This window comes from Ambystoma mexicanum, chromosome 6p (assembly GCF_040938575.1).
Source record: "Ambystoma mexicanum isolate Mex_15411 chromosome 6p, UKY_AmexF1_1, whole genome shotgun sequence".
Classification (NCBI taxonomy): Eukaryota; Metazoa; Chordata; class Amphibia; order Caudata; family Ambystomatidae; genus Ambystoma; species Ambystoma mexicanum.
Genome location: NC_090935.1, coordinates 104,896,737 through 104,918,057, shown reverse-complemented (window position 1 = coordinate 104,918,057; position 21,321 = coordinate 104,896,737). Strand labels below are relative to the sequence as shown.

Genomic DNA, 21,321 nt, shown 5'->3' with positions numbered 1-21,321 from the left:
CATAATTTTATGTATGGGTACCTGTTGCATGTCCTCATCAATGAATGATACTGGTGCACTGACAATGGCCATGAGGGGGTGTGTTACTCGCTATTTTGGACCATTATGTCACAGGGCATACATAGTTCCATTATTATCTCCCCATCATTGGCATTGTCGGTGAACATCTCTTCATCTGTCAAATCGTGCAGCGCTATGTTGGGATCTATACATAATACTGATCGCCACTCACAGCCGTGCGTGTCCAGACCTATCACCACAATACGTTTAGTTGATACTTGCACTCACTGCATATCTAGGGAAAGAATGGTGCCTGGCAGTATCTTGGGGACAGCCACGGGGCGGAAAACAAAGTCAGATGGTACTCTCCATTCCTGTTGTGTTCGTTCAGGCACTACTTTTGCCAACACCTGTATCCCGTGCACAAACATGTCTGCATTGGTGGGCACCCCTCGGACAACTATTGGTTATTGTGTTAATCAACATACATTGCCGTGAGGGGGCATATTCCAGGGTTTGAGCACACTATGCCTCTTTCAGTGAAGGAAATAGTCATATTTAGCTTTCTGAGAAGGTCCCTCCCCAGCAAATGTATTGGCGAGTCTTCGTGGTACAATAGGGGTGCTCGCACCCCCCCCCCCACCCGTGATGTCCAAATCCTTAGTGTATGGAACCGTGATCACAACCCAGAAAAACCAACTTCTGTTTTCCACCAGTGGTTTCTCGTCTGGACGTAGGGTAGTTGATAGGACTGGACACCCAAGTGCTCTCTGTGGGCTGTCCTAGTCTGGATGTGTGTTTGTCCCTGGGAAAGTAAAGACATTCTCCCCCAATAATTGCTGTTCCCCGAAATGGTGCTGGTGCCGGTGCTCCATTAGCAGTGGTGACAAAAAGGTTACTGTGCATGTTCCCCATTTGATTTTGACGTGCTAATCGCTGCTGCGTCTTCTGAGGTGGTTCCCTTGTGTGTATTGAGCGTCCGTTTGTTCCTCCTGCCCGTACCCTCCCATGGGCAGTCCATACAGACACAGATACAGATGAATCTTTGTGTGTTTGGGTAATATGCCATGGGACAAGTGTGACATTCTCTTGCAAAATGGCCCCATCTACCACATGACCAACAAGCTCCTTGCCCCCCTGCTCTGGGCCCTTGTCCTCCGTAGCCCCCTCTCTGCCCCCTATATCCACCTCTTCCTCTTTCATGTTATTTCTTGCCACTGGAGCCTTCCGTACTGCTCCTCTCCAGTCCATTGTTCTTGCCCATTTTCTGCGCAGGTTGCTGCCATCCTTGCCTGTAATGCTATTGCCCCCTTCTCCCTGTCGTTCTGTGGGTAGGGTGGCTCTTACTGCCTCGACCATCACCAACTTATTTTGTACAAGTTTCACCTCATGTGCTAGCCTTTTCTGTGTGATTTCTTTCTTCTTTTCTTTGAACCTCCCATGGCTTAAATCCCAGCAATTGTATCTAAGGCCTTCTGTACCTCCTTAGGGTGGCCTCTCTTGATGATAAAGTAAAAGAAGGAGGTCGACAGGTCCCAGGCGGTGCCCGTCTCCGCCCTCCACATATCCTGCACCTGAAGAATGAAGGACACAGCCTCTTCGTCGTCCCCCATTGTGCATTGCATTACTGAGTGTAAATCGGGGGTGTCAGGGAAGGATCTCCGCAGATGATGCCCCATCATGTCGATCACAATCCATTGTTACTCCCGGGATCTAAACTACATGGTCATCATTGGCATGGTAAGAGTTAATGTACAACATAAAACATATATCAGAATGCGGGGTTGCCTGTAAATCGTGGGCAAATATATACACATTCTTAATCCAGGCATTTGCGGGGGCATGGGTGTGGTGGTCCTTGCTCCCAAGTGCCCCGTGGTTCAAACAAGTGGATTGATAGGTGTTAGTTCATGGAAAATATTATAATGAATAATAATAATAATTTGGCACTTATATAGCGCTATGAACCCTCAGGTATCTGAGCACTGCTTATTATTACCCATGGTGTGTGGTGCTCATTTATCGACCTCGGAAGGATGCAAGGCTGAGTTTGCGTTAGCAGGCTCTGCACAGATGTCAAAGTGAGCGCTCTACTCGCTGTGCCACTTGACCGGCTAATACATGATTGCGCTGGATTAGTTATATGGGGCAATCTAGTGTGGTCAGTGGGCTAGGATCTTACCAACTGCTACTTGAAAGGAAAACAGAGGGTCAGAAAGTCGTGCAGGCAGTAATTTCTAAAGGTGCGGGTTGAGGGAGTAAGAGCAGGTTTGTGGAGACAGATGAGTACACAAATCAAGATTCACCCCGGTCACACACAGGACAATAAACTCAGAGGAAGAGCAAAAATACTGTTTCTGTTTGCAACAATTCGCAATTGGGCTTACGTAAGAAAAGGGCTGGAGCGGCGCAGGCAGGGGAGGAGGTGGGGATGTCAGGGCTGGCTGTGCACTACGCTTATCGAGGGGAGAGAAGGCTTTGCATATTTCATTGTGCGGCCTAGTAAAAAAGATGGAGTCGGATGTGGCACAAAATGGAGTCTTAGTGTATCGGCCCATGGCTTCCTTCCACTGTCGTCAGGGAAAGACAAGGGGGACGCCTCCCCACAATGGGATGAGCAAATAGACTTATTTTGTGCGGAATGTACAGGGGGCTAAAAGACCCTTCCTCTCTTACACCAGGGAATATCGAATGGGTCATTAAGGCAAAGAGAATTTAAGTAATGGAAAAGCTCACGGTAGCCCTTGTTTGTGCCCTCCCTGACTCTACGTGTCAAAATGAATAATACAGACACTCCCTGGACAGGGAATAAGGCACAAAAGAGCAGGCTGCAAGAGTTCAAGGAAAAGTTTATCTAGATCTCTGAGAGTGCTCTGACCACATCAAGGTTACAACACATTTATATAGGACATTGACATTTTTAACATATGATGCTACGTTGGACCTGGATTGGTCAGCCGGGGTGGTGTCTTAGGTGTGGGCATCATCTCTTCCTCCGGGTTGGTTGCTTGGTTGGCGGGAGGATTGATGTCAGACATCTGTGCTCCGGATGGGTGGAGGTCAGGTCGCTGTGAAACACGGTGGTCACTATCTAAGCTAAGAAAATACATTCTGAATAATGCATGCACTAAATAATGGTTAATCAAAAAGACCCTCAGTAGTGTATCATGTCATTGTACAAATCACTCAAGGGTTTATATCATCTATAACATTTCGGTTATACAGGTCACAGGTTTACGGGCCTTGACCACTATAATACTGTCATTGAACTGTAGGGTTAGTCTCACAAGAATCTCAGGTATATGGCATTTGTTAGTATTGGGCACGATATACTGCAGCTGGGGTCTAATGTTAGTTGAGGGTTTGTTGGGTGGGCTTCATAGCATGGTTGGCAGTCTGGCACATGAAAGGAATGCCTTGCAAGGACACAGGGTTAGAATGGCAATAAGTTTCAACTGGCGAGGGTAAGAGGGCAAGGACACTTTTGTGGAGATGGACGAGCTATGTGCTTGGCTCATGTTGGTTCACATGCAGGACAGTGATCTCAGAGGAAAAGAGATGTGTTACATTTATTATTTGTTGCAAGCAGCTCCTGCTTCAGCGTGAGAATGGAGCTGCGAAGTTTTCCAGTTGGAGTGGGAACGAGGGTGAGAGCCATGTGCTCTGAACTGCTGCGGCGGGGAAAAGGGAGAGAGGCATTTTGTACTATCGCAGTGAGGCCTGGTCACCAAGATGGAGTCGAAAGGGGGTACAAAAAATGGATGCCCCGTGTCCTGCTCGGTGGTCCCATCTTCGCGAATGTAACCCAAAGTTAACATCGCGTAAGGGCGAGGGGCGTACCCACCACTAGAGGCACTTGGTCCGAGTTTTGTACTGAGAAGTGATGCCAGAGAGGGGCCCATTGACCCCTCGCTTCCACGCATTCCCCCCTTTCGTTACATCTAAAGTAACGAATACTTCTACTTTTTTTCTTTTCATTCTCCCTTCGGTAGTACTCAGCTTCCGCCACAGCCTCGTCCCACGCGGGGGTGCCTTTTATTGGTATCCACGCTCTGCATACACTTCTTAAGCTATTTCTTCTTCTGGCATATTCGTTTGGTGTACACATTAAGTAAATTCCTCCATCCCCATCTAGATCCACCCATACTTCTTGGTACCATTGCAACTCCCTTGGTTCTTTTATCGTTGTATGATGCAAATTATCAACTATATCCCCATATTGCCTGTAAATTGCTCTCATCCTGTATTGTGGTGTAGTGTACTCCCCTGTTTGCATTTGTGCATCTATCATGGTAGCTACCGTTGTCGGTCGGCCCATTGTTACCATCATCATAGCTGAGGTTGGCATGCTTTTCTCACAACACTGTAGTCCCAGTTGGCACACACAAAAGAACAGAAGCACAAAGACGATGATGGGGATCAGTATTTCCATTGCCACATAGTTCATATTCTGACAATAGTTCATACGCTGGAGCTTCTGTTATCATTAGTTGGGGTGCTGTCGATGGTTCAGCCGATTGCCCTGCTGCCGATATGCCAGCCGATTGCTCTGCTGCCAATATGCCAGCCGATTGCCCTGCTGACCCTTGGATGTGGCTCTCTGGTATTACCATCAGGGCTGTGTGGAGGGTGCCCAGAGCACAAGTTCCTTTCCACAATGTGGGGAGGTGCAGGTAAGCTTGTTTGCCGCAAATCCAGTACATGTCCATCAGTGCAGCGGTGCCTTTCTTCATGTCATGTATTATGACTGTCTTGTTACATTTCCTTGTCTCTCCCATGTTCACTCTTCCCTCCCCATGGAAACACAGCTTATGTGGCACCTCTTTCTGTATTTTGATAGGCTGTGCTAATGCTGTGACCCACGTTTGCTTTGTGATATGTCGCGACCAGATGGGGTCACATACCTCCTTTATCCATTGGAAAGTGTCATTGGATAGGCCTCGAAGTGCTTCTTCTTTGCATTCGATAGTTTCTTCGTGCCACTTATTTTCTGCATATCGCGTCCCCTTGATGACAAGAAATGGTACTTTGAGGCAAATTACTCCTTGGCGTCTGCTTGTGCACGTTTTCTCATTCTCCAGTTTTTTCAATGTGACGGTGTGCGCTTGGAACGTGCTCTTTATTCTGCATAAAACCAGATGAATTAAACATTGGACCTCCGACAAGGGCCCTTCCTGCGGTACTAACATTTTCGGTGTTCCTGATGCGTGCGGAATGAGTGAACAGACGTAGCAGCTTTCATTTGTTGCTTGCTTCGCTGTGGCACTCATGTCGGAATACCATTTATTCGATTGATCAGGGTGGCGGGGATCTTCTATTTCGTCTAACCCAAGGTCATGATAAATGTTGTATCTTTTCCCTCCCGCCCCCCTTTTTCTCCTCCTCCTCCCTTCCTTGTTATTGTTTTTCACCCTTTTGTAATGTATTGGAAACATTCCAGCCCAGGTTGTATCATTGCTATTCAATATGGTATGTGTATCGTCATCAGTAGCAGCAATGTTGTGTGAGGTAGGGTGTGTGGTTGTCTGTGAATTAGTACTAGTGTTAATTAAATGATTTGGCCAATAATAATGTCCATCATATTCGTTATATCCATAAGCATTACTCATATTTATATTGAAATGTAACACTGACACACTTTTTGATCCTACAGTGATGTATTCTGAGGGTTGCATCACATCTGTATTGTTGACGTTAATCTCATGTTACTCTTTCCATATAGTCTTTACCCCAGTCCATATCATGTGCGATCCTTCTCGTATCATGTTAGCCCCGCTTCCTCCCCTGTGCGTGTCATTAACAAAAGATAAAAGAGTATAATACCAAGCTGCGAAAAACAACATTACTGACTTCCAAATTGCAGCACATTTCAAAACACATTCAACGTTACTGAACCTTTTAGCCCTAATGGCGTCCCTATCACTATCTAGCATCAATTGGTTCTCCGCGATTGTAGGTCGTTGGGCCATTTGTCACCTGGATGGGCGATATAAATTTGTTAAGTCACCACAATATATACATGTATTTACATTTTTTGTTTAACTTCATTTTTAATCATTATTTTTAGTCATGTTTGTTCATTTACTCTATTGCACACGTACTTTTGCTATGAAGAGAATAATAGTAAAACAGTGATGGAGAAAAGCGTGGAACAATAATCGAAACGAAGGTGGGAGATAGAGAGAGAGTTGAGGTGTATGCAGAGGATATCGATCAAAGAGGAAAGGAGGAAAACATAGAAAAGAAGGAAGTAGGAGATAAGTCGTGCAGAACAAAATACATATCATAACTTTTATCTCTGCATGTTCTCTTTACTGACAATTTGGTTATCCTTTTTCAACCTCATTTGTGGTACCAGTGGCACCATCTTGTTCCTCCTGGGGGATTGTACTATCGTGTGCCCTCCACACGTCTGATAAGTGCACCCAATACTTCAATCCTTTCACCTTCACCGCAGTGGGTGCACTATAGATGACCTCATAAGACCCATGAAACGTGGGTGAATTCCACCTCCTCACAAAGCTGCGGACGTACACATGTGCTCCTGGCATATGTGGCCCGCTTGAACTGTCTGTGGCCGGTGTGTTAGTATCAGTCGCCACATTTTCAGTAAAAGGCGGTGCTATTTGTCACGCTATGCTGCGTACTGCATGTGTTAACTGGGTCCTTGAACTCTTCCCCCAGCACTGTGGCAGCCCTGTGTGCATCTGATGCTCTTCTAGTCGGGGATACTGGCGTGTGTATTCGCCTCCCAGTCACAATTTCGTGGGGGCTCAGATGGTGGTCTTTACATGGCTGCGTCCTGAGTTGGAACAGTGCTAGGGGCAAGCAATACACCCAGTTCTTCTTCAGTGTGTTACACAGCTTAGATAACTTACTCTTCAGTAATCCGTTGATCTTTTCTACCATCCCATTCACCATCGGATGATAAATTGAGCATAGTTTGTGTTTTACCCCCAAGAGTGATGTCACTTCCTTAAAGAGGTCATTCACGAAGTGCGTACCGTTGTCTGATCTTATCACATCGCATATTCCCCATCGGGAAAACACTTCCCGAACAAGGAACTTGACCGCACACTTCGCGTCTGGGTGGGGACATGGGCCTGCTTCAACCCATCTTGAAAAGGGGCACACCACCATAATCAAATATCTTGCTCCATAACACCGCTCTCCCATATCAGCATAGTCTATATGGAGCTCTCTAAATGGTCCTGTTGGTCGGGGCAGGGTACCGCGCAGTGTTCTCAATGTCATTCCTGAATTATATGTTTGGCATGTTATGCATTCTACAATGAATTTCGACAGGTGCTCTTGCAAATTGGGGACGAACCAGTGTTCCTGGATGTCTGCGGCAATGTGTTGCTTTGCTACATGGTCGGGGAAATGCAGCTGTTGGAATGCTATTTCTAGTAATTCTATGGTCATTACAACCTTTCCTGTTGTCTCCTGTCTCCAAATAAGATCTGTGGCTGATTGTTTACATCCCCGTTTGCTCCACAGTTCTTGCTCCTCCTGTGGTGCTCTTCTTTGTAATTCTATTATCCGCGCTATTGGGGTATTATTGTATGCTTCTTCTAGTGGGTCTGTGGTGGTTGGTTTTACAATGCATTCGAGTGTTGGTGTCACATTGAAATACAAGGCCTCCTTCGCTGCTGCGTCGGTTGCCGCGTTTCCCAATGAAATTGCATTTGTGTTGTTGGTATGGGCTTGGCATTTCACCACTGCCACTACCGATGGTACTGCTAATACATCTATTAGCTCATTCAACAATGTTGCATGCTGTACTGGAGAACCGTCTGCCCTCCTGAATCCCTGTCTACGCCACTGTGACAACCCTGAGTGCACTGTGGTAGTTGCATATGCTGAGTCTGAGTATATTGTCACCGCACAGCCCTTGGCTGTGTGCAGTGCTTCGATCAGGGCAGTTAGTTCGGCTGCCTGTGCTGAGTAATAGGATGGGAGGCGCTTTTGCACAATCGTCTCCTAGTCATCTTCCTCCATGCGCACTACCGCCATTCTGATGTGTTTTTACCCTGTTTCGGGGTTTATTGATGCTGATCCATCTATGAAATATATTTCTCCCTCCTGTAGGGCATTTTCACTTGCTGTTGGGATGTCATCACCTTCCCCCTCATATGTGGCACAATCGTGTTCCTGTATTTCCTCTATCGTGCATGGCTCTGTGATAAATGTTGCTGGGTTTACTGTTTTGCACCTTACAACGTGTACGTTGTGCCTTGAAATTATTATTTCATACGCTGTTGCTCTTTGTGTCGTTAGTGTTGATTTTGATCGCTCAAGGATGACGAATGGGGAATGCTCCGCATATAGAGTTTCTGAACATCCCATGACAATGGTGGCGCTCTTTTCAATCGCGAAGGCCGCAGCTGCGAGAGCCTGTTCGCACGCGAAATGGCCTTGCATTACTGGGTCTAGTGTCCCACTGTAATACGCCAATGGTTTGTGACCTAAAGAGGTTTTTTGTGTTAGTACTGCCATCATCAGTGTTCCATTACAGTGTGAAAACAAGAAAAATCCCCTCTCCTAATCTGGGTTCGCAAGGACTGGGGCATCAGCAATGAGGTCTTTTAGTTTCAAATACTGTGTTATCATTTCCTGCGTCCACTTTATTGCGGCTCTATTTTTCTGTGCCTCTTTTAACGCTTGTAGTAAGGGGCGTGTGTATGCCGCGTAATCAAGGATCCATGCTCGGCAATAGTTACAAATGCCAAGAAACTTTTGCATGTCTTTCACAGTTTTTGGGATTATTATTTTGCGTATAGCAGCTGCTCTGTCTGGGAGTATTTGCTTTCCATCTTTTGATATTAGCTGTCCGAGGTATACAACCTCGGCGAGACAGTATTGCAATTTTCCTTTGTCCACCTTGTACCCCTTGGTAGCTAGCACATTCAGTAGTGCTATCGAGTCTTCTCTGCACTTTTCTTCTGTATGGCTGCAGACGAGTAGATCGTCTACGTATTAGATGATGGTACTCTCTACATCTATGTTTCCAATGTCCTCACGTAACACCCTGTTAAAAATGCTGGGGCTTTCGCAATACCCTTGTGGGTTTCTGCGATGTTCATACCTGTTGTTCCCTAATGTGAACGCTGTCAGGTATTGGGATCCTGGGTCGAGTGGTATGGAGAAGAAAGCATTCTTCAAGTCAATTACAGTGAAACATGTTGATTCTTTTGGTACGCTGCACAATATTGATGCTGGGTTAGGCACTAATGGGTACTCTTTTTGAATGACGTCATTGAGTGGCCGGAGATCCTGGATCATACTCCACGCCCCTCCTTTTGCTTCTCTGATCGGGAAAATCGCTGTATTACATGGGGAGTTTGATGGCACTATGATGCCTTGTTTTAGGAGTGCATTTATGGTTTCCCTAATTCCCTCCTCCGCTTCTCTTGATATGGGATATTGCTTTACCCTCGGCAGTATTGCACCTGGCTTGGGTTTTATTTTTATTGGTGTCACCTCATGCAGTAGCCCTACATCGTGGGGCCCTCTGGTCCAAATTTCAGGTGCTACCTTTGCCATGTCTTCCTCAAATATAGTCAGTGCGGCATTAATGCTAGCCATCAGTGGGTTGTGTACCTCTCTGTACTGGATCATAATATCACATGGTATGCTTATTTCCATTAATATTTCTCCATCATTTTCCCCATCAGTGAATAATTCCTGGTCTCTTATATCTCGTAGCATTATGTTTGGGTCTATGCATAACACAGTTCTCCACTCGCACCCATGCGTGTCCAGTCCTATGACCACAATACGTTTGCTGGATACTTGAACTGCCTCGATGTCTATGGACATTATCGTGCCTGGCACGACGTCTGTGTGTGCAATTGGGCGGAATATGAAATCTGATGGTGTTCTCCATTCTTTTCTCGTTATCTCTGGCACCGCTCGCGCTAATACCTTGATGCCATACATAAACATACTTATATCAATGGGTATTCTTCGCACCACAACTTCGTTCATTACTGTGCTGATCATCAACATGGCTCGTACTGGGCATACTCCTGGGGTTGAACACACTATTCCTCGTTCTGTAAACAAGATGGTCATATTTAATTTGCTTAACAAATCTCTCCCCAGCAAATTGATCGGCGTGTCTTTGTGGTACAGTAAGGGTGCGTGCAAGGTTTTTCCCCCCATCATTATATCAAGATCTTTAGTTTAAGGAACTTTTGAAATAGCCTCAGAGAACCCCTGCGTCTCAAAATTCCTGCTGAGAGCGGAAACCGCCCTTCCATAAGACATGATTTCTCTGCTCCTGAGTCTACCATAAAGATAAACTGCTTATTTCCTATCTCTTCCCCCACTAGTGGTTCTTCTTCTGCACATAGGGTGGTGGATAGGACTGGACACGCAAGTGTTCCCTGTGTGCTGTCCTAATCTGCATGTCTTTCTTGCCCTGGCACTGAAAAGACATTGTCTCCAACCACAGTCACACCACGGTATGGTACGGGCGCACCATTTGCGGCTGTTGCATAACAATTATTGTTTGCGTTTCCTACTGCGTTTTGTCTTGCCATAGGTTGTGGCGGTGGTTGCTGTCCTTGCTGCATCTGAGGTTCGTTATAGCATTCGTCTTGCTGTCTCCCTCCTCCCATCGGTAGTCCATAGGGGCTACCTGGGTGTGGGCACCCCAACCTTGTTTGTTCTCCATGGGCTGTTGCCCCTGGAAATACCCTGAAGGCCGCATTCTACAATCTCTGGAGTAGTGTCCCCATCTCCCACAATTCCAGCATGACCCTTGTGGTCCGCCTCTCATTCCTTGACCACCAAATCCTCTATTCCCCATACCTCCAAACCCCCCTCTCTGGCCACGGTACCCACCTCTTCCTCTTGCTGGTCTTTCTTTCCACTGTTGTCCACCGTATTGCTCTTCTCCGTTCTCCGTTCCACTGTCCTTGTCCTCCCGTGGCCCGCAGTGCCGCTATTGTTGCTGGTCTGTTTCCTACTCCTTCATCCCCCTCGTTTTCTCTGTCTGTGGCTACGCTGGCATTGTCGGCGGCAACCTTCACTAATTTGTTCTGTACCAGCTTTGCTTGGTCTGCCAGCCTTTTTTGTGCTATCTCCTTTTCTCTCTCTTTGATCCTCCTGCAGTGGTGCACAATTATGCTCTGTATTTCAGGCCAGCCCTTGGCTTCTATCCCAGCTATTTTGTCCAAGGCCTTCTGCACCTCCTTTGGGAGCCCCTTTTTAATGATGAAGTAAAACAAGGTGGTGGACTGGTTCCACGCCGTGCCAGTTTCGCTTCTCTATAAATCCTGCACCCGCAGTATGAATTGCGTAGGATCCTCGTTCTCCTCCATTGTGCACTGCATTACTAAATGTAAATCTGGAATATCTGGAAACGTGCGCCTCTATGCATTCCATACTTGTGCTCGAACGTTATTGAACGCCGACCCATCGTGGCGGTCACAACTCATTGTTACTCCGGGGAATCCGGCCTTTTCCCACACTGCGTCTGCTTGGTCACCAATTGCTGATACTAATAAACTTTTCACATCCCCTATCGCTAGCGGCACTCCTGCTGTGTTTTTCTCAAAGGCGTGTATCCATTTCCCAGCCCCCCCCGATAGTGAGGGGAGGACCTTTAGCAAGTTGTTTTTATCCATTTGAGCCCATGGAATGTAGTGTGGCCTAACTGCACCTTTATGTATCAACGGCATTTGTAAGTTGTGTTTCTTTCCTACCTTACTTACCGCACCTTTCTTTATTTTACTTACCATCATATTTCCCCCTCGCTGTCTTAGTCTACCCTGCCATAGTGGTGGCGATGGTGTGTCTGGGTAACGGCGGTTTGGCAGTGGGGACCCGGCCTCGGCAGCTGCCTTTTCATATTCGTCTAAGTCACTCCACACTTCTTCTATTTCTAATTCTTGCTCATTGTTCCCTTCACATCCTTCCCCTCTCTCACTTTCTGGGGTGGGTGGGCGTATAATCCTCACGAGTTTGTCATTTAGATGAAACAGGAACTCCCCTGACCGCCACTCTTTCTCTTGCCCTTGTGGTATGCGTGTTCCTTGTGATGATACTGATCGCGCTGGCTCTGAGATTGCTTGCGCCACTTCCCCTGCTGTGCTCAATGTTGGCGTTAGATCCGCCATGGATAATGGTGGCACCTCTCCTCTCCCTGGCAGCATTTGAGCTCTATCACACAATCCTCTTAGCCGCGTTATTTCCATCTGTGCATGCGCTAGCTGGCGGTCTAATTCTCCAGTGAAGTGTGCCAAATTCACGGGGAGTGCACTTGTTGGACCATACAAACCTCCTTTATCATGGGGTGGCGGTGTCGTCGCAACTGCTCCGGTTGAGGGTGCAGGGGTGGGACATGCTGGTATGTACAGGGGCTCACTGTATCCTACTGCTGGCCTTGACATTAAAGGATATATTTTGGTTGTATCGCCTTCAGCTGTAGTGGTTGTGCACTCGCTCTTTGGCGTTCCACTTACCTCTTCCTGCCTTTTCTGTGTTTTGTTCGTTCTTTCTTTATTTACCTCTGCTGTAGGTGTAACTTCTTCAAGCATTCGCCACAAGTCTATTACTTCTCTTCTATTCTGTAGTTGTTTCCCCTTATACCTTGCTAGCAAGTGTGTGGATACTAAATCTAACAACCTTTTATCGAATGACCCGCCTTCCGGCCAAATTGGCATCACACTGTCTCCTTTTATCTCATCAACCATTGATCGTGGTATTTTTGTATTTTCTCACTGTATAACGAAAGGTGCTGACAAGTATGTGCTAGTGGTGTTATTCCCCCCATGACAATATTTTTTCTTCTTTCCCTCTGTCTGTACTTGCCCTTCAACCTCTCTTTCCCTTTAATCACTTCTTCACTGGTCTTTCTTTCCTTCTAACTGGACAATACACCACAAATCTTCTCAGTTACTTGTAGTTTGTATGCACATATATGTATCAATATATATATATATATAAATCAATTTTCAATGGTACCCTTATATGTTCAAATTCAACAGTTCATTTTTGCATATTTTGCCACTTTTATCCACAAATCAATCACAGTATTTGGATATCCTTCACAAAAATGGACGGAACACAAAAGCACATATAACACTTATCATGCACATGCACTACCTGTGCGCCTTTTCTCCCCGTTTTGTTCTTTTTACCACCCCTTCCCCATTCCGCCTACTCTTCTCATTCACTCCCCACCTCTTACACCCTCTTACTCTTTTCCAAGAATCCTTCGTACCCAGAAAAGAATGTTCTAAATAACTACTCTGAGTCTACTTAATATACGAGACTCCTACTATTTTCTCTGTACCTTCACTTATTTATTCTGCACTGGACGAGACAATGCTACGCGGCGCCGCCTTCTACCCCGTTCGGGCTAGGATACCGCTTCTCTTTTATCTCTTCAATTCTTACAAAAACCTAATGGCCATATAAAGGACAGATCAGAAAAGCCTCATCATCACTCACACAGGCCCTACTCTTCCCTATAACCCATTACCACCTGTCCCCCTATTTCCCCCTTACCTTTCCTTCGTAACCTTCACAACCGGCACTCACGTGTTCAGTCAGGTGACTCGAGGGTCGCCGCTCGCAGTCCGACCCCAGTCAGGCTCGCACCCCAACCAAGCAGTGGCCCGCCTTGGCGAGCAGATTTTCAGTCGGGTATTCGTCAACTGGGAACCCTTGACCCTTCTTCGTATTGCGCACAGGCTGGTCGGCCGCGGAGGCGATGGTTTTGCTGGGGGGCGTCCCGGATCTCGCTGCACGGCGCTGGCCTCGAGGCACCTCTCCGATCACGTCGCAGGGGGTCACCAAATGTTTTTGCCCTCCCTGACTCTACGTGTAACAAATGAATAATACAGACACTCCCTGGACAGGGAATAACGCACAAAAGAGCAGGCTGCGACAGTTCAAGGAAAAGTTTATCTAGATCTCTGAGAGCGCTCTGACCACATCAAGGTTACAACACATTTATATAGGACATTGACATTTTTAACATATGATGCTACGTTGGACCTGGATTGGTCAGCCGGGTGGTGTCTTAGGTGTGGGCATCATCTCTTCCTCCGGGTTGGTTACTTGGTTGGCGGGAGGATTGACGTCAGACATCTGTGCTCCGGATGGGTGGAGGTCAGGTCGCTGTGAAACACGGTGGTCACTATCTAAGCTAAGAAAATACATTCTGAATAATACATGCACTAAATAATGGTTGATCAAAAAGACCCTCAGTAGTGTATCATGTCATTGTACAAATCACTCAAGGGTTTATATCATCTATAACATTTGGGTTATACAGGTCACAGGTTTACGGGCCTTGACCACTATAATACTGTCATTGAACTGTAGGGTTAGTCTCACAAGAATCTCAGGTATGTGGCATTTGTTAGTATTGGGCATGATATACTGCAGCAGGGGTCTAATGTTAGTTGAGGGTTTGTTAGGTGGGCTTCATAGCATGGTTGGCAGACTGGCACATGAAAGGAATACCTCGCAAGGACACAGGGTTAGAATGGCAATAAGTTTCAACTGGCGAGGGTAAGAGGGCAAGGACACTTTTGTGGAGATGGACGAGCTATGTGCTTGGCTCATGTTGGTTCACATGCAGGACAGTGATCTCAGAGGAAAAGAGATGTGTTACATTTATTATTTGTTGCAAGCAGCTCCGGCTTCAGCGTGAGAATGGAGCTGCAGAATTTTCCAGTTGGAGTGGGAACGAGGATGGGGGCCATGTGCTCCGAGCTGCTGCGGCGGAGAAAAGGGAGAGAGGCATTTTGTACTATCGCAGTGAGGCCTGGTCACCAAGATGGAGTCGAAAGGGGGTACAAAAAATGGATGCCCCGTGTCCTGCCAGTGGTCCCATCTACGCGAATGTAACCCAAAGTTAACATTGCGTAAGGGCGAGGGGCGTACCCACCACTAGAGGCACTTGGTCCGAGTTTTGTACTGAGAAGTGATGCCAGAGAGGGGCCCATTGGCCCCTCTCTCCCACACACCCTTCACCGGAAGAGTGCAGACATGGAAGGGGAATGCAGTGGTTTTTGTAGCAGATTTATGCCCCTATCAGGTTCATGGCGCCGGGGTGGGTTGAGGGGCCAGAGGAGGTCAGTTATTGGATGGGTGGTATTCAGTTCTTCCCTTTGGATGGGCAGTTGTTTATTAATGAGATGCATCGCCTGAGATGTTAGGTTGCTCCGCTTGGGCTACACAAGAAGGGTTGTTTTTTCCTTTCGGTCAGGGCGTTTTCGTTCTCTATACCAGGGAGCTAGGCGGTGGGTGGTTGAGTGGATAAGGAGGGAGTTGAAGTGGGAAGGTATGTCATAGTGACATGTGTTTTTGATTGTGTCTTCTCCTTTGTAAAGTGAAAACTTTAATAAAATTTGATTATTTTTTTTTAAAAGTTGAAGGGGCCGTCCAAATGAATTCGCACAGAAGGGATGTGACCTCGGCTTTTGGGATGACTGCCCCTATTTGGGTGGAACCAAGACAGACTTTCCTATGGCAGGATGAAAAACGATGACTTAAAGGCGTGCCAAGGTGTAAAAGGTTACAATTAATTCAAAGGCGTCAGCCTCTACTTCCGCTTCGGCACATTTAATTGCGCCAGACAGATATTTGATGGGGGCAAACATGATAATAAATGTGGTACTCGTTAAAAGGCAGTTGTATATTTAAATAAGAGGATGATTCCTATTTTTCTAATGTGTTGTTGCTGAGATGTATAGATGTTGCGTGATATTGCTTGGAGTGTTGGTGTGTAAATTATGCACGCTTCATATAGTTTTCAACGTTTTGAATTGACTCTGAAATCCCTAATAATACAGAAAACCTAGCAATAGAACTAAGTGTCCCAATGTAATGCCACCTTCTGGAGATTGCCTGCGTTTTGCTTCTGAAACCTTCGTGCCATCCTGCTAGGCTATGTTTTTGATCCCAATACGCTATTCTGATTCAAAAGCATTTGTGGGTCGCGCACGATGAAGCTGCAACAGTCCTTCCCTAAATATAGCCGCTGCTCCATGGCTGTTGTTGAAACCTAAATGTCGGATCTGCTGGGTTTCATCCCTTCCGAGTCTGAAGAGTTCTGGAATGTACCACTGAAATGCCCTGATAAATCTACGATTTTTGCAATCCTTCGAGTTAAGGATTATTTGGGATTGTAAATGAGTGCATGCAATTCGTGTGAATGTGAGTTACTCTCCTCTCTTTTAACTCGTTTTTCGTTTGATGAAATTGGAGAAACTACGTAATGGTCTTATTCTATGAGGCTTATGATTTGTAGTGTTAAAAGGTTTTGCAAACTACAAAACACCTAAATAACGTTCCCAACAAAAATACGAAATGAAAGGGTTAGAGGAGATCCGCTTTTATCGTTACTGTACCAGCTCACAATGACAGTGTTGATGCAACTCTCTCTCTACTTTTATTCAATAATTTGCAGAAATTAAACTACTCAACCTGTTGATGACTTCAAAAAGTATCCGTCTGAAGCTGGATTGCAAGGATTGTAAAGGAATTTGGAGAACTTCAGCTACAGCTCGGCAGGCTTCCTGCAAGGACCACAGCTTTCCAGCCGAGACGCCATGCAATGTAACCTATCCAAAAAGAAGTATTCTATCGGTGATATGCAGACCACTCCGTCCCTTCACCCAGTATCACGTACATGTGAATGGAACCTATGAACAATATCCGAATATAACACTTCTTATGTATAACGGGACGACCAGAACCAATGAAACAGGTAAGGCACCATACGGTACAAACAACACATGGAACAAGTCAAGAACGCTGTACATCTATCGCGTGCGCCTAATGTGTGTGTGTGTACAGTGCTGGAAATGGCAAACATGGACTGGGGGAACCATCTCTTCTTTGCAGGGGCGGGACCGCAGGGCGGGGCCCAGGGGTATGGCCCTATGATAGGTCACGCAATACAGTATCTCTTTATAGAATCCAATCCTGGTCATTTGCATAAAAGCAAAGAGCAGGCTTTTAGGACATTAAGAACTTCCGCAATTTTAAATGTGAAACATGTCTTAAGGTGATTCAGTAAGAAACCCTTTGAGTGAGTAATGGAAGTTGAGCTCTGCAGTTTTGTTTGGTCACACTACTCGCCCTAAGAAAAACTATTCTGGACATTGCAGTACGTGAATACCAGTTTCGACAGTTGCAACAAGGATGTGAGGCTTTGGCTGTTTCTTTATGTTTATTTTAATGTGCTTTAGTTCCAAGGAACTTTTCACATATACATACATCATAAAATACACAATTAATCCTAATACATATTTTATAAATTCAACAAAAATAAATAGGCCACCTCAAATAAATAGCTTCAAAAAGTTTATATCAGTACAAAATGTAAAAATCTAATAGGGGCAAGATTAATATCAATTTCATTAAAATTTCAAATAAATTGACTTTTTGAGTTTGGTTTCTCATGCTGAGTCTATTGAAAGTGTCTGCTTGTTGAAATGTGGGTTGCTTGTGCATGTGATAACTCTGCTTCAGAACAGATCTCGCTGGGAGTATCCTCTTCCAAAGCTGAGTTGTCACACGCCCAAGCAACCCGCTCTTCAAAGAGCAGAAGCATTCAGAAGACTCAGAAGACTCCCTCCAGGTCTGCCAACGCCCAGTGCAAGATTTGTTCACTTTCCCCCTCCCCCACCCAACGCAAATGAACAATACCAGGCGGCTCAGTTCTGTTGTTTGGCTGACACTGAGCTGGAGGCAATGTATAGAAATGGGTCCTGGCCAAAGATGACTCTGACATCAAGGGATGTACTGGTGACTTCTTTAATCAAGTTCAGATACATTACATCAAGTACATCAGGTCAGGTACATATGAGTTGAGGGCAACATGCACCGGCATCCTCTCCCAGGGAGTCTACATCTCCAACTGGCTCTCACAGAACAGATTCATACATCAACATTCTCTCAGGCTGCATTCTCTGTCACTCACTCCAACATTCCAGTGCATTCTACTAGGAGTCCAGGGGAAGCTTAGTCACTACACAATGAGCCCTTTATTTGCTGCACTGTGGGGGCGCCAAAGTGTGGCACACCCTCTGAGCGCACCTTGAGCCGGCTGCACTGTGGGGGCGTCCTTGTGCGGCACACCCTTTGAGTGCACGTGGAGACCCTGAGCTGGGGACGGAGCGGTGCTTCGATTGACTGTCACAAATGAGTCGCCCCGCTCACAGCGGAAATGCTAGCGAGGGTCAAACAGAGAAACGAGGTAAAGCGTGTGCTCTGCAGAAAGGTTACATTTGACAATACTTGGGTAAGTGCAGCAATGAACATCCGGTGTACCCATCTCTGTCCCTGCTCATAACAATACGGATGCTTCTCGATTTCCACCTTTACCGCGAATTTCTGAGAATTGATACTCTCAATGTTTGATTGCAGGTTTGTTTTTAATCATAAATAACGTGTTTGCCTTCATTTCATCTGGTGGGGTAGGTGTCATGGATCCATCTGTTACCCCCGCGTCCCTCTTCCTCGTAACAATAGTTTCTCATGAAGTCGACCTGCCTTCCAACTGAACACTTTCCGGAAATGTCTTCTGTTTTGGGTTTTGGCGTTTGCACTATCATTAAGCCAGTACTGGTGAGAGAAAAAGAGAAGGGTGTTGTGAACGGAGAATAAATGGTTGTCATGGCAACCGACAATGCTCTGTGAAGATTCCAACGAGATATTCGTTATTTTCAGATGCCTTGCCTCAAATGTACCAATGGTGTGATGTTTCACAATATATGGCATCAGTATTGTAGCATGTCACGTGTCTGGAGCTGTTAAGGCTGTGGCAGCCAGTGGCACATTCTGCCATCCTTCTGGTTCTGTGACTGCAGGACCATTCTCAGGCAATCCCAGAGCGAAACCTTCACTTTGAGTCAAGAGGGGGCGCTGAAGGCACGCTCAAACCTCCCCAAAGCGCACCTTGTCAGACAAGCAGCAAGGGGTCAAACAAATTAAATTGTGAGGGTCAATTTGCCACTGGTGGCGGAAGGGGGTCTCCAATTGCTCTTGCAATTGTGGATGTCCATGGAGGTTTAAAGAGCATGGAGGGCTCAGCAGAGGCAACTGACCCCTTCGCTCGGAGTCAGGGATGAGGTCTCTGGTCAGCTCTTCCTTTGTTGACCCTCCTGACTGCAGCCTTCAACCCCCTGCCTGCGTGTTCTTTGCTTCTGGCTGCCAGGAACACCTTTCCCGGTGTGTGTGGGCCTATCAGCCCCCACTCTAGTCACATTAAATGACGACACTGGTAATGTAATCACCTTTACCTTATTTAAACAAACGGCGAATCACTGGTTCCTCAGCCTCCCTGTTGTGTACGTAGTACACAGTATGCGCATGCGCGTCGTGTACGCCGCGCATGCGTAGTTGATAATAAAGGCGGCGCCCGGCAGTTGGGGCCGGAGCGCCGGGACGAGCAGTCGCCTCCGTGTCTGTTCCTGCGCGGCGTTGCTGCGCGCAGGGCCTGTACGCCATAGGGGCCCGCATGACACCGGCGGCCCCCCCGATCATCACACTGGCGACGAGGAGGAGCCACGGCCCACTCCCGTGCCCGGCTGCAACGCTGTGTTAAGCCCGCCGCGTCACGGACTAACGACGCACCGGCGGCCATTTTTTTTTCTTCGATCCGCTCCCCGTCACGTGCGGCGACCGTGGCTGCGGCCCAACAGGGTGCTCGTGCGCCACTCGCCGACGGCGCTAGCAGAGAGGAAAAAAAAAAAAAAAAAAAATTTTTGGAACACCCACAGTCTTGCTGGTGCAAGGCTGTGGCACACAAGAAGAAAGAAGAGGATTTCGCTCCCACCACTACCACAAGGCCACATCTACCACCTGTGAGTACCTAGCAAAAGAAAATGGGTGACGGCGCAGACGATGAGGGTGCCGCAGCCCCGATTCCCCGCAGAGCCCGCAGCTCCCTAGCCCCCATGCCAGAGTTTGATGCCACTGGACCCCCTTCCAAGCTAGGACCGAGGTGGCTGCTGTGGGTTAAAAGACTGGACATGTTCTTCAGGGCAGCAGGGGTTAACGACGATGATGAAAAGGTTGCGACCATGATCTATTCAGCAGGCGCAGAAGTCCACAAGATCTATGACTCCCTGACCATACCCGTGGTCACTTATGACGCCGTCAAGCAGGCACTTAAAGACCATTTCTTACCCATGGCCAATGTGGATTTTGACAGGTTCGTCATGGGCGCTGAGAAACAGTTAGACGATGAACCCCTGGACAAATTCTGCGCCCGCCTGAGACACCTGGCGACCTCTTGCAGATGGGCCGACGAAGAGGAGATGGTCCGCAACCAATTACTACAGGGGTGCAGCTCCAGTAAACTTCGGAGGCAAGTGTTGAGGGAGCCTGGCCTAACCCTCCAGCAGATCCTGGACCTGGGCAGAGCACACGAACTAGCAGAGGCCAGAGGCGTGAAAATGGACGCTGCCTCGTGACCAGGGCACAACGAAGACGCATTTGCAGTAGGACGGTCGGCTGCGAACAGGTCAAGGTGGGCGCCGAGAAAGCCCGACACCGCGTCCGCTCCAAGCACCGCCCCATCGTGCTCGAACTGTGGGTATGACCTCCCCCACAGCGGTGACTGCCCAGCCAAGTCAAGAACATGCGCCCGGTGCGGTATACCGGGTCACTTTGCCAGAACGTGCCGTGCGGCTGCCCCTGTCACAACGACGAGAGGACCGGAGAGAGTGGGGCGAAGCAGTTCCCGCAGAGTGAGAGGCATCTCCTCCATTGATCAAGGCCTGCAAGACCTAGATCTCGCAGAAGAAGAAGAGGAGGAAGAGGAAGAAGTCTTCTTCATCTCCAGCATCGCGAGATGTTCCAGCACAAAACGCCAACCCAAATGCACCGTCGACATCAAGGGCACTCCCACCCCCATCCTCATCGACACCGGGGCTTCAGTCTGCGTGCTAGCCACCAAACACTACGTAGCCCTGCCAGGCCCACCAGAACTGTCGACATCAACAGCGAGGATATATGCATTCGGTGGCGACACCCCCTTACCCATCCAAGGTGCATTTATTGCCCCAGTATCGCATGGACAGAACTCCATCAAGGCAAGATTCTTCGTCACCGACGTCAGCCCCCATTCGCTGCTAAGCTGTGCGGCGTCAGAAGCGCTCGACATCGTGCATTTCACATTTGGGGTATACCATGCAGATCTTAAGAGCATGCTACACAAGTTCGCGAGTCTCTTCAAGGGTATCGGCAAGCTGAACGCAGACCCCATTCGCTTGCACATCGACAAATCCGTAAGGCCGACAGCCCTCAAGCACCGCCGAATTCCATTTCACCTGAGGGCACAAG

At 47.3% G+C, this 21,321-nt stretch overlaps 1 protein-coding gene across 1 annotated transcript in view; it reads left to right on the top strand.

Moving 5' to 3' along the window:
• The window catches only part of LOC138511247 (receptor-type tyrosine-protein phosphatase kappa-like), a 1,445,374-nt gene that overhangs the window by 639,392 nt on the left and 784,661 nt on the right, over positions 1-21,321 (top strand). Inside the window, exon 8 of the mRNA XM_069626788.1 lies at positions 16,436-16,735. Coding sequence (XP_069482889.1) covers positions 16,436-16,735 — 300 coding nt within the window. The remainder of the gene's footprint in view (positions 1-16,435; positions 16,736-21,321) is intronic.